This window comes from Psittacula echo (genome assembly GCF_963264785.1).
Source record: "Psittacula echo genome assembly, chromosome: 18".
NCBI classification, from domain to species: Eukaryota; Metazoa; Chordata; class Aves; order Psittaciformes; family Psittacidae; genus Psittacula; species Psittacula echo.
The window spans coordinates 916,560-930,259 of NC_137754.1; the positions used below are offsets into that span (position 1 = coordinate 916,560).

The 13,700-nt window shown below is 61.6% G+C and overlaps 1 protein-coding gene across 4 annotated transcripts; it reads right to left on the reverse strand.

Annotated features, from left to right (window-relative positions):
* Positions 1–86: 86 nt before the first annotated feature.
* On the reverse strand, positions 87–13,675 carry PCSK7 (proprotein convertase subtilisin/kexin type 7). 4 transcript variants are annotated; one of them, XM_080631688.1, is made up of 16 exons: positions 13,604–13,675; positions 12,580–13,044; positions 12,338–12,472; positions 11,811–11,976; positions 10,559–10,649; positions 10,006–10,060; positions 8,893–9,031; positions 8,457–8,557; positions 5,467–5,634; positions 4,319–4,426; positions 3,105–3,207; positions 2,100–2,256; positions 1,918–1,970; positions 1,711–1,804; positions 1,257–1,374; positions 87–1,087 (listed from the first exon to the last, which is right to left on the reverse strand). In XM_080631688.1, exons 2-16 carry the CDS (start codon positions 13,030–13,032, stop codon positions 746–748), a joined length of 2,283 nt encoding a protein of 760 aa, XP_080487814.1. In that variant the 5' UTR covers positions 13,033–13,044; positions 13,604–13,675; the 3' UTR covers positions 87–745. The 4 variants fall into 4 exon arrangements, with proteins under 4 accessions (XP_080487814.1, XP_080487811.1, XP_080487812.1 ...); XM_080631685.1 differs by having other exon boundaries at positions 1,918–2,012; XM_080631686.1 differs by having other exon boundaries at positions 1,918–2,012; positions 13,540–13,642.
* Positions 13,676–13,700: the final 25 nt, after the last annotated feature.

Consider the following 13,700-nt stretch of genomic DNA (forward strand, 5'->3'; position numbering starts at 1 on the left):
ATCCCGGCTCCCAGGAGCGGGGAGCGGGCGGGGAGCGGGGGGTGAGTCACGGCTCCAGGGTGGCAGAGGAGGAGGCGGGGCAGGGGCGGGTTTTCCAGGCTTTATTTGGAAAGCTTCACAAAAGGGCTCTGCTCGGTAAAAAACCAACCCCGGCGCTAGAAAAATAAACCCAGAGACACGGGAAGGAGCCAGCCCCGCGCTGAGCCGCTGCCAGAGCAGCTCAACCGCCCCTCTCCAGCCCCACTGCGGGCATCACCCAGTGCCTCGTCCATCCCGGGCACCAGGAGCAGGGATTGGTGCCCTGGTGCCTCCTGCCTCCCTTCTCCTAAGCTGGGCTTATGTGGTGGGCACGGGCCAGCCCCTAGCCCAGTGGGGCAGGAAATGGCAGCGCTATGGGGGCCCTGCCGCAGTGTCCAGGCTCACTGCAGGGTTCAGGGCCAAAGCAACACTTCTCCCTGGCCATGGAAGCAGTGGCGTGCATGGGGCTCGAAGGAGGCATCGCTGTGTGGAAGCCCTGAGCATCACTGCAGGGCAGGCTCCTTAGGAATAGGTTTAAGGCTTGCTTCGTGTTTCAGAGCGAGGGAAGGGGAAGCTCCCCTCCCGCTGCCAGCACTCTTCCTCCTGGGTCCTGAGCCGCTTCCCGCCACCTCCCGCGGGACACAGGGCTCGGGGAGCCTGTGCTGCCCGTGCAGGGAAGGATGTACCCGTACCAAGGGGGTGTCACAGCCCGCACCCCCAGCCCCAGCTAGCACGGCCGCTGCTCCCTGTCCTCCATCAGCAGCTCTGCCGTCGCCTCCCGGCTGCCGGGCACTTTGGGGCTCCAGGATCGGTCCTCCCCATCCCGGGCTGGCTCTGGGTGCTCGCACTCCACCTCCACGTCCTCCGTGTCCTTCTCCCGGTACAGCGGCACGGACTCCATCTCCAGGCCGCTCTCCAGGGCTCTGTGCTTCCCTCCCTGCTGGTACCACCTGCAGCCGGTGGAGTCACCGCAGGCCAGGTCCAGCCCCATGTTGTTCCTGGTCAGGCAAACCTCCAGCATGTAGTAGAATGTCCAGAACACTGCAAAGCATCCGAGCAGCAGCAGGGTCTGCAGGGAAGGAAGCCCCTTCAGAAACAAAGCCCTGCCCCAATGCCCTGCATTGAGGCTCAGCACCAGGAGGATCAGTGGGGCTGGTTCTCACTCTCCCTTCTGGTAGAGGATGGGGTCCCCCTGCTCGGTGCCAGCCCCGGTGTCCCCATCTCACAGGCAGGCTCACCTTGAGGGTGTTGGCTGTGATGGTGAAGCGCTGCTCCTCTGGGATCTCCAGTCCTGGAGGGCAGGGCAGGGAGAAGTCGCTGCTCAGGTACTGCCCACTCATGGCCTCCTCCAGCAGCCTGTGGGACCGAGGCACACATGAGGGTCCCATAGGAACGGCTGCTCCGGGAGGGTCCCCAATGCACACAGAGGGTCCCCAGGGTGTCTTCCACCACTGTGGGCTGCTCTCCTGGGTCAAACCCACCCACTGAGCTGTTTCCTACGGCCCACGGCTCCCCTGTGGTGTGTATTGAAGGCAGCCCCATGGCCCTGTGGTAAGTGCTGGCGACCAGGCTGCAGCTTCACCCTCCATGCACCTCACAGCAGCCCTGCTCCAGCCAAGCAGTGCCTCAGGATGATGTCCCTTAGCCCTCCATTAATGATCTCCCCACCAGGACAGGGCTGTGGTGTCCCACCTCTGCCGCTCCTTCATCTCTGCTGGGGACCAGGCGGAGCCATACAGGGTCAGCTGCCACTGCTTCAAGGTCCCAGGCCTTAGGCTCCCATCTCCTGGCGAAGAAACAGGTTGGTCCAGTGGGGAACTGTCCCACCCAGCCGGGTGGCACCAACCCACGGCCACAGGGAGCTGCTGCCACATGAAGGTCCCCGAGGGCAGGACTCACCGATGTCCCTGATGACCAGTCTGTACGTGCCCTGCGCCTCCTCGCCCCAGCACCTGACCGTGGAGAAGGTCCAGTCAGCAAAGCCATTGGGGTCCCTGCCAAAAGGGGGAGGAGAAACAACCCCTGAGAGGGGCTGGACCGGGCCCCAGGTGGGTGTCCTGCCCTGTCCCCCCGGTGCTTACGAGTCCATGCTCCTGGCGGTCCCTATCAGGGACATCATGCCGCTGGGGCAGAAGAGCCGGATCTCCAGGTTGCCGCGGCGGGGATGGGTTATGGTGACGGTGACAGCCACGTGCTCCAGGGTTCTCATCCCGGATTGCTCCAGGTCTGCGGTGCTGACTGGGAAAGGGAAGGTGGTTAGGATGGAGCCCTCACTTAACAGGAGACACGTGCTCAGCTCTGCACCCTTCTGTCCCCTGCCTGAGTTCAGTCAGGAGGGAGACGATGGGGAGAAAGGGCTGAGGAGGAGGTGTTGGGGAAGGAGGGGTGAAAGGCAACTGCGCAGCAGTGGGGAAGCTGGCTGCTGGGCATCTCCCAGCACACCCAGAGCAGGAAGGTGACAGGAGCTCAGGCTTTCCCCTGCTCACAAGGAGGGACCCAAGGCCCTGCCCTCTCATCCACCAGCAGCCTCTCGCCCGCATCCAAACCTCATTTCACAAGTGGGGCCCTGCTGATCCCTACACTTCTTGTGCCACGGGCTCTGTGACACCCAGCCTTCTCCCTCCCAGCCCTGACTCAAAGGCTGTGGGTGCAGGAGCCTGCCCAGGGCGCTGTGGCCATGCTGGGGGCCGGGAAGGGCTTGGGGCCGAGCTCTCCTTCCCACTGGTAGCAGCCGGAGCAGCGCCTTGTTTATGTGGACAGAGGGAGGCCAAGTCAGGAGCTGGAGCATTACCTAAAATGGTCAGAGCCAGAGGAGCAGGTCTGGCTGCTGCCCAGCCCAGCCACGCTCCCAAGGCCTGTCTGGCTCCGCAAAGGCATCGCTCAGTGGGATGGAGCTATGGGGAGGGGACCACATGGACCCACACAGCTCCCCTGGGGAAGGCAGAGGAAGCAGAGAGGAAGAAGCCCAGGCAGCCGATGCTTAACCCCTTGGTGCTCTCGCACAGCCCCTGGCTGTCAGCAGCTCTGCCCCACGCCACGGGGCCCAGGCTGGATGTGGCCCTGGTGTGCCCAGCGCATGCTCTCACCGTTCCAGGCAGCCTCCAGCTCCCGGGGTAGCAGCGGGATGCTCCGGCCCTCCCGCAGGGCCGGGCTCACGTAGGAGGTGAGGTATGGGACCGACTCCCAGACCTGCAGGGGAAAGGACAGGATCCAGCACGAGGATGCAGGCTCCCTGCACATCCCATCTCTATCTCCCACTGCTCCTGAGGCTGCTCCCTGGCACCCTGACAGGGGCTCTGTCCTGACACTGCTCTGGGGCACCCCGGCAGCACAACGGGGCTGCAGGAGTGGCAGGAAGGTGACGGCCTGGGGCTGGAGGGGCCAACTGAGGCCTGGGACTCCCCATCCTGGGTTTGTCTTTGCCATCAGCAGTTACTTGAAGCCGTTCTGTTTGAACCCCAGGTACAGCAGGGCAGGAAACAGACTCACAGTACCACAGGGTGGTTTGGGTTAGAAAGGACCTTAAAGCTTATCCAGTCCAGGGACACCTTCCACTGGAGCAGCTTGCTCCAAGCCCCTGTGTCCAACCTGGCCTTGAACACTGCCAGGGATGGGGCAGCCACAGCTTCTCTGGGCACCCTGGGCCAGCGCCTCAGCACCCTCACAGGGAAGAGCTTCTGCCTAAGAGCTCATCTCAGTCTCCCCTCTGGCAGGTTAAAGCCATTCATAGCAGAACCCAAAGGCCAGCAGGAAGACAGCAGCCTGAAAGTCCCTGTGAAACAGGGGCGTCGCTGGCCAGCAGCAGTGACCCGGCACAGCTACAGTGCTCTGAGCATGAGCAAGGACCAAGTGCCAAAGGGATGTGCCCTGCCCTCACTGGGAAGGAGGGATGGGGATGCCCTGTCCTGCTCTGAGCACACCAATGTCATGGCAGAACCAGGATGCAGAGCCCAGGGCTGCCAGCTCAGAACCCCCTGTTTGCCTGGGGCACGGTGCCCTCCCTGCAGACCCTGTGCAGGGAGGAGGGTGCTGATGCTGCTGGAACTGCCCAAGCCATGAATCAGAGCTGTCATCTCCCAGCAGCGGAGGCTCTCACCATGGCTATATATAGTGCTGGGAGCGCTGCAGCTGGGGCAGGTCTCAGGCTCTGCCGAAAGCCCCATGACTTCATACCCAAAGCAGCCTCACAGCGAGGGTTGGCCAGACGATGGCCAAATGCTGGCCCTCAACAGCACCAGTGTCTCCCCATGGCACTGCCAGCACAGGACCCGTGTCCGTGTTGGGACGGGGAGGGAGTTACCTTGGCAGCGTTCACCAGCCTCCACGCGTTCAGCAGCCCGAAGCCGTGCTGATGGCTGTGGCTGAAGCCCGCCCGGTTGGTGTCCCACTTGGCGTGACGGTCCTCGTACTGCAGTGAAACACAGGGCACTCCTTACCCTGGGGGCAAACCCATGGCAAAGGGAACCAGGCCTGAAGGGAAGGAGGCTCAGGAACGTCCCGCAGCAGAGGGAAGGAACCCACATGGCCTTATTAGACAGAAACAGGTTGACCTTTGTTTGAAGCAGGTCCCAGCACAAACAGGCTTCCCAGCTCCTCAGAAAGGAAATCAAGCAGCACGAAAGGGCACAAATGCCTCTGCTCTGAAACATCCCAGCTGCTCCCTGCTCCCTCAGCCACAGCCCGTGGGATGGCAGGAGCTTGGTGAGAAGGAACCAAGTCCTTTAAATCAACAAGAGCCGGGCCAGGACAGATCTGGGTCCCATCACTTATCGGGGTTGTAGCGCTCCGGCAACACGGGCCTGCAGTTGTGGAAAACCCTGCCCTGTGCCAAAGGGAGCACAGCACGGGCTGGACACGGACTCCTGCTGCCAGAGGGTGTGGAAGAAGCCCTGTCCCGAAGCCGAATCGGGCAGCTCCAGTCAGTTCCCCTCCTACTCCTGATCCCTGCAGTGAAGCTGTGCTGGAGTGGAGGCCGAGCGAAAGGAAGGGCTGTTTGCTCCTGAGCTCTCCATTCCAAGTGTTCCCAAGAGCCCGTCTCTCTGGGGAGCCCCAGGAAAGGCCGGAGCAGGGCAGAGATCCTTGCTTTCCCCCTGCATGGGCTGTGGGGTGGCACTGAGGAGCTGCATCCATCCCTTTGGGCAGGGATGCACTGCACACGCACACAGTGCGTGCGAGGCATGGCGAGCCCCTGGAAGACCTGTACCCTGGCAGATGGAGGCATTCCTGAGGCAAATACCCCATTTATTATCCTGACAGAGGAAAGTGCTCCAGCCACATTCCTGGAAGGAACACAGGGTGAGGGGAAAACGTAATCCCCTAGGGAGCCAGACAAGCGACAGATTTATAGAGGGGCAGGCAGACATACACAAGGATGAGCACAGCAGGACCAGGGCCGCGCCGCAGCACTCCGGAGGGGCAGGGATGGAGGGAGGCAGGGCCAGCACTCACCTTGGTGGCGGTGAAGACGATGATGTGCTGGACATCCCTCCAGGTGAGGCAGGGCCGTACCTGCAGCATCAGCGCGATCATCCCGGCTGCGAGAGGAGCAGCAGCTGAGGTCCCGGTGTGCCCCTCCGTGCAGCCCGTGCCCTTCTGCAGGTCCCAGTCTGTGGTCACCTGCGAGAGAACAGAGATGCCTCCTGTCAGGACACTGCTCCCATGCAGGGATAGGTGTAGCCCACAGCCCCTCGCTGTGTCCGCTCTGCCATGCTCACAGGACGCAGCACACAGTGTCCCAAGCCTGTCCCCCTCCTTACAAGGCTTTCAGATGGAACAAGGTTGTTCTCTGGATGCTCAAGCATCCCCCCTCCAGAGCAAAGGCACAGGGAGGTGGTCCCTGCCCCTGCCTGCCTGACCCACAGCTCATCTGCCTGTCTCCCAGCATCTGCTCTGCACAGGCAGCTACCCCTGGACCAGGGGGAGCAATTTGCACACACGAGCTTTCTGTCTGCCTGTGGTTGCTGTGATGAGGCTGGAGACAGGAGGGGCAGGCAGGGATCCCACCACCCTTCCTCAGACATGAGCAGGGCAGCAGGACAGGGTCAGGGATTAACTGCTGGAAAGGCTGGAAATGCTTCCCAGGCAGCTCCCAGCCAGGGCACGGGCACCCAGCAAGGAGGGAAGGACACCAGGACACCACCACAGGAGGTAGGGCCTGGGGCTGGGATCCAAGCAGTGCAGTGCAGGGCACATCCAGCTTGACCACGGAAGCTGGACCAGCTCTTGCGAGAAGCTTCTGAGTTCAGCCAACCTTCCTGGGGCTTCAGAGGTGACATCTCTGCCTCTGAGCAGGCAAACCAGTTCAGGGAGAGGCAGAGCCCCAGACTGGGGGCACCATGAGTGTTCTCCAGGGCACCTGCACACAGGCACAGCCACGCTGCCCTAGGACGGAACCAGCAAGACAATGAGCTGCTGCCACCTCTCATAGGGACCTCGCATCGGGGATGAGGCACCCCAGTTGAGAAGCAATGAATGAGGATCATCTCCTTTAGGGAAGAGAAAGGAACCAGGCCTGAATTAAGCAACTCCAGGGGAAACTCATGGCAGTTACAGTCTGGGACCTTCCCCATTTTCATTGCTGATCACAGCATCACAACCAGCACATGCAGAGGGACCAATGGGACCGCACAGAGCCTCGAAGAGGCAGTGGGACACTCCCAAATGATGGCACCTCACTGCAACCCGCATGTGCCCATCTCCCTGTGCTCCCCATGGGGTACAGGCAGCACTGCCAGAAGCTGTGGGCTTGTTGCCTTCTCTGCCTGACTCCCTCACGCTGTGGGCTCAGATGCTGCATGTCCCACAGAGAACCCCCCGAGCAGCATCAGCTGCAGGAGGAAATGCAGCTGGTGCCAGCAGCTGGATTAAATTCTTCCCATTAAGGAAACCACACGGGGTTTATAGGCTGCTAAAAGAGAGAGCCCGCAGAAGGCTGCTGAGAACTTAACTCTGGCACCACCGCGGCACAAGGAACGGGCGTTTAGGGCACGTTACCCTGCAGGAGAGGGTGTGCAGGTTGTAACGTGCCATGGGCTCACCAAAGGAGCAGCTGTGGTGCTGCCAAGAGCAGGATGGTGTCCTGGCATGTGGCATCCCGCCCCGCCTCCCCTGAGGAACACCAGCTCCTCTGTCAGTGTCCCATGGGGCCAGTAATTGAAATGAAGGGGCTTTTGAGACCTTGCAAGCACTCGCCCCAGGGGGAAGCCGAACCAACCCAGCAACTGGTGGTGAAAGCACAGCAGAGCCCTTGCTTGGCCGCTCTTCCCTTTTTCCCTGGCGTCAGGAGTTTCCAAAACCAGCCCGGGACAACTGAAGCTATTTCTGAAAGGGAAAATCAGCTCCGTTCTGGGTTTTACTTTCCCTGCCACAGGAGCCCAGCCATTGCTCCAGGCGGATCGCACTGAGCCGTAGCCAGGCAGGGATCCCCTGGGGCTGCGCTGCCTCATCCAGCCTTTGGGCATTCCCAGCGGGAGATCCCAGCCTAAGCCCAAGCAGTGCCATCTATCCCAACTGCCCCAGGCTGGCTCGGGCTCTCAGACACGGCACAGCAGGACAGGAATGGCTCACAGCCCTCCCAAGCACAGGAACGCGCTGGGTCAGGCCTGGGTCTGGTGGAGCCAGGCCCAGCCCCTTGGCTGGGGCAAAAAGGACATTTTGTTGACAAGAAGTCATTTTCTGGCAAAAAAAAAGCGAAAAGCTGATAAAAATATTGTGCAGAATTCAGCCGGGAGAGGCGCACGGGCCAGAACAGACAAGAGGATGGGGCCAAGCAGCTTAAAGAGCCCGACGCTGCTCCAGTGCTTGTCCACGCTCTGTGCCCATGGAAGCAGAAGTGAGGGGTCTGGCTTGAGCCCTTTTTCTCTTCAGGAGAGCCCGCAGTGGCACGGGGGTCCCGCTCCAGGCTTCCTCAATGCACAAAGGTGGCACATGCCCAGCTGGATGAAGCTCGTCTCCTCTGGCTCTGCCTGGGACTGGGTTGGAGCAGCTCCCGAATGACATTCCCATGGACACAGCGCAGGGGAATTTCTTAGGGGTCACCCAAGCAGCCCCCTGATGACTGCAGGAGATGCCTGCCCCAGCTCCCAGCAGCGCCAAGCAGGGAGATGGGAGAGCGTGGTCCCTGTCAGTGACACATGGAGGATCTGTGCTTGGGAGCTCAGTGTGCCCATGAACACCCCGGCAGAGGGAAGGTCACCACGCTCCAAGTTACAGGCCGACAGACAGCGACAGCACAGCAACAACCACAAACAGGAAGCTGCCTCCCAGAGCACTGTTTATGTAGGACCTAGATAAACCCCATGTTTATCTCTGCCTCACAAGGGAACCCAACCACCAGCCTAAGGCAGGCACGCGGCAGTCAAAGGGACTTTGACTTTATCCCTTCTCTGGTTTGGGCTGTTCCAGAGCCTTGGAAGCCGTGTGCCCTATGTGCTACTCACAATGCTCCTCATCATCTTGTCCCCACCGCTGAAGGTCACTGCTAACATAGAGGCGCATTCCTCGGCGTAGAAGGGCATGGAGCCTGTCTCGTCCACCGCACCTGGAAGAGAGACAGGCACGAGCTGGAGGGAGCCTGATCTTCCACCCCTCCTGCAGCTCCTGCCCTCGAGCCCTTGATGGGGATGCTGCGTTTCAAGTCACTCCCTCAATGGCAGTGTCTGTCCCAGCCCCAGCAACAGAGGCCTGCACACAGGAATGCCTCTGGGCTCCTCTAGCACTGTAGGTCCAAAGGAAACTGCAGGCTTGAGGGTGAACACTGCCACGCTCGTTCCCAGAGGACAGACACCTTCCCACAGATTCCCACTGTCCAGGCAGCTTCCAGCCAGGAAGGTGTTACACTTTTGGCACGGAAGGAGTCAGAAGACATCCCCTCACCTATGGTGACAGTGTAGATGGAGTTGGCGTAGCCATCATAGTTGCAGTTGTCGTTGTGCTGCCCGCCATTGCCACTGGCCACCACGAAAATGCTCCCAAAGCCCCTGCGACCTGCGATGACGCCGTGCTGCAGGGCAGCCTGTGGAGAAGGGAATCATCTGGGCATGGCCAGTCTCTGGCTCACTGTGAGTGTCAGCCTATGCTGCGCTAAAAGGAAGAGGAGGGAGAAGAAAAGCAACCCTGCAGATAATGAGAGCACAAAGCCAGGCCAGAGCTTGACCTCCAGAAGGACAGCAGCAGCTCCCCCAGCTTCACAGGCCCACTCTGCAGGTGGCTCTTCAAGGCTTTCCTGCCCACAGACACTACCCACACGTGGCCTCTCTGCAAGGCTCCAGCTCCCACGGCTTTGCCTTCACTGAGAAACAAAGGTGAAGGCAGGCACTGCAGCCAGCAGAGAGGCCTCCACATTGCGCTGTGGCAGAGCAAGCTTTGCTTTGCTTGCACCCTGCATCCCAGTGCTTGCTGCAGCTGCCTCTGCATGCAGAAAGAGAGCAGATGAACTTGCAGAACTGGAAACCATTTGTCATCCTGGACCGACAGCTCGGCTGTCAGCATGGCTCCCAACACTGACTGCTAGCTTGTGGTTACAGAAGTACAGCAAGGGGCTGCCAAGCAAAAGGGAAATGAAGCAGAACCACATCCCAGGAGCAATGTGCTGCCCGGTTTGGGGCTGCCTCTGTGCCCCTTCACCATGGCACCTGGGTGCATTTACTCCCTTACTCACTCCTAGCATCCGAAGGCACGCTCCCTGCCGGGAGCAGCACCCTGAGCACCAGGAACACTGTGTCTCCAGCGCAGAGAGCGTCCCTTGGGCTGCCAAGGCTGTCAGCACAGCAGCACAGGTTGCGAAAGAGCCTTTTCCTGCTGGAACCAGCCTCTCTCTGCGAAGCTGAGCTAATGCTGCCTGAACACTGCCCTCCCACAGCAACGTCACCTCTCCCCACCACGGTAACGTGCAACACCTCTGCTGGCAGCCACGGGAGCGCGGAGACGTGCACTGGAGCCCAGCAACGTCACCCAAGGGGTGACCCGAGCTGCTGGGACTGGCTTTACCTTTCCCAGTTGATGGGGGCCATCCACGGTTTTCCCATCATCGTCTGGACCCCAGCTGCAAAGAGAGACACCGTGAAGTGACAGTGCAGGAGCTGCAGGCTCCCATTCCTCCTCCCATTGCAGTTTGCTGCTCCCAGTGCAGGACTGGAATCGGAGGGCACTGCACTTCCCCATCCACCGGGCTGGCCCCTCGCTGCTGGGATATCACTGCCATGTCTGAGCTGTGCCCCTGGGTCAGATTCCAGTGCACAAAACGCTTGATTTTCAGTTAACAACCAGCTTCAAACACATTCCAGGCCCCAGACCGGGCTCACCCACCACAGCGAGGGGCACAGAGCCCCCTTCAGCTCAGCCAGCCCATGGGATGTGCTGCAGCAGAGCACAGAGGGCAGCCAGATCCCGGTAACAGGAATGCTGATGTTCCTCCTAACAGACCCCCTCGAGGTTCAGTATGCAGCCAGGCACGCTCATGGACACATAAACAGTGCTGGTTTTGGTGCCTCAAGGCTTGCTGGAGCCACACGAGGAGCCGTGACCCCGTTCCCATGCTCACCTGCAGCTGTAGATGTCATTGATCTGATAGTGCTTGTTGAAGGCAATGGCTTCCATGCTGTCGGTGAGGGGCCCATCCAGCACTCGGATGCCTGCAGGACACAGAACAACAAACATGAGGGCAGTGGATCAAAGTGAGCTGTACCAACAGAGCAAACAGGCTCCTTGATGCTCACACCAGGACACTGACCCTCCCAGCCTGATGGAGCTGTAACCCTGCAGGGCAGTGCATGGGGGCTATGTGTGTGTGAGGGACTGGAAGTGCACCCTGCACAGCTCCACATCTGCTGGACACAGCTTTCTGCCAAGCCAGGCCTCTGGTCCCACTGCCAGAACCAAGCTGGTGACAGTGACAGCACAGGCAAACACTGGCGGGTGAGCCCCTGAGCCCCCCTACCCAGAGCACTGCTCCCCAGGGGCTTCCTCACACCCCAACCTCAATTATCCCACTGCTTTCAGGGCTAATCTCGGCATGGAGCAATCGCTTCCCCTCCCAGGTCACCAAGCAGCAGTTTTGGGATGGACAGCTCGGGAGATGCAGGACACCCTGACTACTGCGCATGGACCAGGAGGGCAAGGTCACCTCTCAACAAAGCCAACAAAGGCTCAGTGCTGAGTCTGCAGCGCCCCAAAGCACCGATAATTACCGCTCTGCATCAGAGTTTAGGCTGGCAAAGGACGTTACAGATGAAACCAGGCACACGCATCTCAATTAAGACTATTTAGCAGCAGCGCACCCACCCACCCATCCCAGCTCTCTCCTGACGCAGCACACGCGGCTTTTTACTGCCACATCCGAGCGCCTCATCGAGCGCTGAGGGCAGGCCAGGGGTGCAGCGCTGTGCCCTGAGGAGAGCTCCCGATCCTCTGTATCCCATTGGCATCCCGGGACACCCGCTCCCATCCCGCTGTCACAGCCAGGGAACGTGGCACCATCTGCCGAGCGCAGAGAGAATCGCGTCCGGGCTGCGGTGCGCTGGAGCAGGCACGTTGTCCCTGCCTGGATCGGGCTGTGCACTAGCGATGTACGGATGTGCTTCTGCCCAAAGCCTATGGCTGGGCTCTGGAAAAGCCACCTCAGCACACAGCTATCCCACTGCGCCAGGAAGTGGCTCCCATGGAGAGTTCCTCCCTCAACATCCCCAAGGAGGATCCAGCTGACTTGGAGCCAGTCCTTCTATAGCCCCCAGCACCAGAGCTGACCGAAGCCAGGCACGACCGCAGCACTTTGGGGTGTCACGCCGTGCACCCACCTGCGATGCGGCTCCCGTACGCAACTCCCACCGTGCAGAAGCTGTTGTTGGGCACGGCAGCGATCTCCCCGGCGCACCGTGTCCCGTGGTGGTTGCCGTTCTCCTCGTCAGGGTGAGGCATGGGGTCAGGATCGTTGGAGTTCAGGTCGTAGCTGCCTTCTGGGCTCTGCAAACAGACCCACAGCCACCACTCAGGGTGCTGCGCTCCTGTCCTTGGGAAAAGCAGGACTTCAGAGCGGGCTGCAACACAGCCTGGAAGTGATGGGAACTTAAGAGGATGCATCCATGCAGGACTGCAGCTCAACACTGCTGCCTGCTGCTGTGGCAATGGGATGGGCAGAGGCAGCTTCAGCAGCTGCTGTGGGTCAGAGGGGGCCAGCTCTCACCTCCAAGCAGCTATGGGTAGCACGACAGCTGGGAGCCCTGCAGCTTGGGGGCACAGCATCCCAGGAAAAGCTTTCCCATTGGCACTTCCCACCCTGGCCGAGGCTCTGGGGCAGGCAGCGCTCAGTGCCCTCCGCACTCACGTAGTTTGGCTGTATGTCCTTGATGGTGTGCTCCACGCCATCATCCACCACCACCACCGTCACGCCGCGCCCCGTCACGTTCCGCTCCCACACCCCCGTGACGTTGATGTCCTTCCCGGGGCTCTTGCGGTTGTTCTAAGCACCGGAGAGCGGGGGGAGAGGGAAAGCGGAGCAGTGCGTCAGGCACAGGGGTTACCCAGCGGGGTGACACGAACCACGCGGGCAGCAGGACCCGCACTCACCAGGTGCCACTGCAGCGGGTATTTGGGGTCGTTAAAGTGCAGGCTGCGCTTGGAGCGCTTGAGCAGCCTCTGCTCCTCGTGCCACCGCACGCTGTCGTGCTGTGCAAACACCGTGTCCACCGCCCGCCTCACGGCCTCGGCCTCGGCACCGGCGCGGCCGCCGCGCTGGGCCCTGAACAGGTAATGGCCCCTGAGCTCCCCGACGCGGCCCATGTTCACCAGCCCCGCGGCGCGGGCCAGCTCCTCGGCGCGCTGCTCCAGCTCGTCCTCAGGCGCGTCCAGGCTGACGGCCCAGCTGAGCTCGCCGTGCCGCGGCTCAGCGCCCGTGGGCTCCTCGGGGCAGGATGAGGCGAGCGGGACACAGGCGGCGCTCAGCCAAAGGCATGTGTGGATGCAGAGCGTGGCCTCCATCCCTGCGCTCCATAGCGGCGCCCTCCGCTTCCAATGCAGCATCAGACAGGCGGGCTGCAAGCAGTGGAGAGGAAAGCTGGTGAGAAACTCTTCCCGCAGGAATACGGTGGCCACAGCCTCACCCGAAGGTCCCAAGTTGCTCTACAGCTCCGGGCTCGCCGTTCCAGGAAAACCCCTGGCAAGGTGGCTCCTTCCCAGTGGCGCAGCACCGGGACGCCACACGTGCGCTGGGACCGATCCCAACAGATCCCAAGCGCTGCAGAAGAGGAGCCACTTCCTTGTCTCAGCACGGAAAACAGGCACCAAACGACCCCTGAGCAGCCCCACAGACACAGGTCGGGGTCGCCCCATGCTCCGCGCACAGCCCCACCGAGCCCCCTCCCACCCGCTCCGAGCCGGAGGGACCTGCGGCACCGAGCCCCGGCACCGCCGGGGGCGGGGGGGAAAGCGCTTCCCGCTGTCCCGCTTCGCACCGCGGTGCGCGGAGCTCCGCACCCCAGCACCTCCCCGCAGCCGCTCTCCCGCTGGAGGCTCCTCAGCCTCCCGTACCGGTGCCCGGCCGGGCAGCCCCTCCGGGAGCGGAGCCGCCGCTCCCGTCCCGCCGGGCACTCACCGGGCCCGGGCCGGCGCTGCCGGAACCCCGCGGCCGCTGACAGCGCCGTCACTTCCTGCGCGGCCTCCGCTCCGCCAGGGCGGCGCTCGCGGGCCGG

Bases quoted from the DNA above. Each gene is read 5' to 3' on its own strand.
- PCSK7 (XM_080631685.1), bottom strand. From the start codon at position 13,032: ATGCTGCATTGGAAGCGGAGGGCGCCGCTATGGAGCGCAGGGATGGAG. The intron at 10,650-11,810 runs GTGGGTGCACGG...TGTGTCCTGCAG, and splicing joins GTACGGGAGCCGCATCGCAG to GCATCCGAGTGCTGGATGGG. The intron at 1,805-1,917 runs GTGAGTCCTGCC...TTTCTTCGCCAG, and splicing joins ACTGGTCATCAGGGACATCG to GAGATGGGAGCCTAAGGCCT.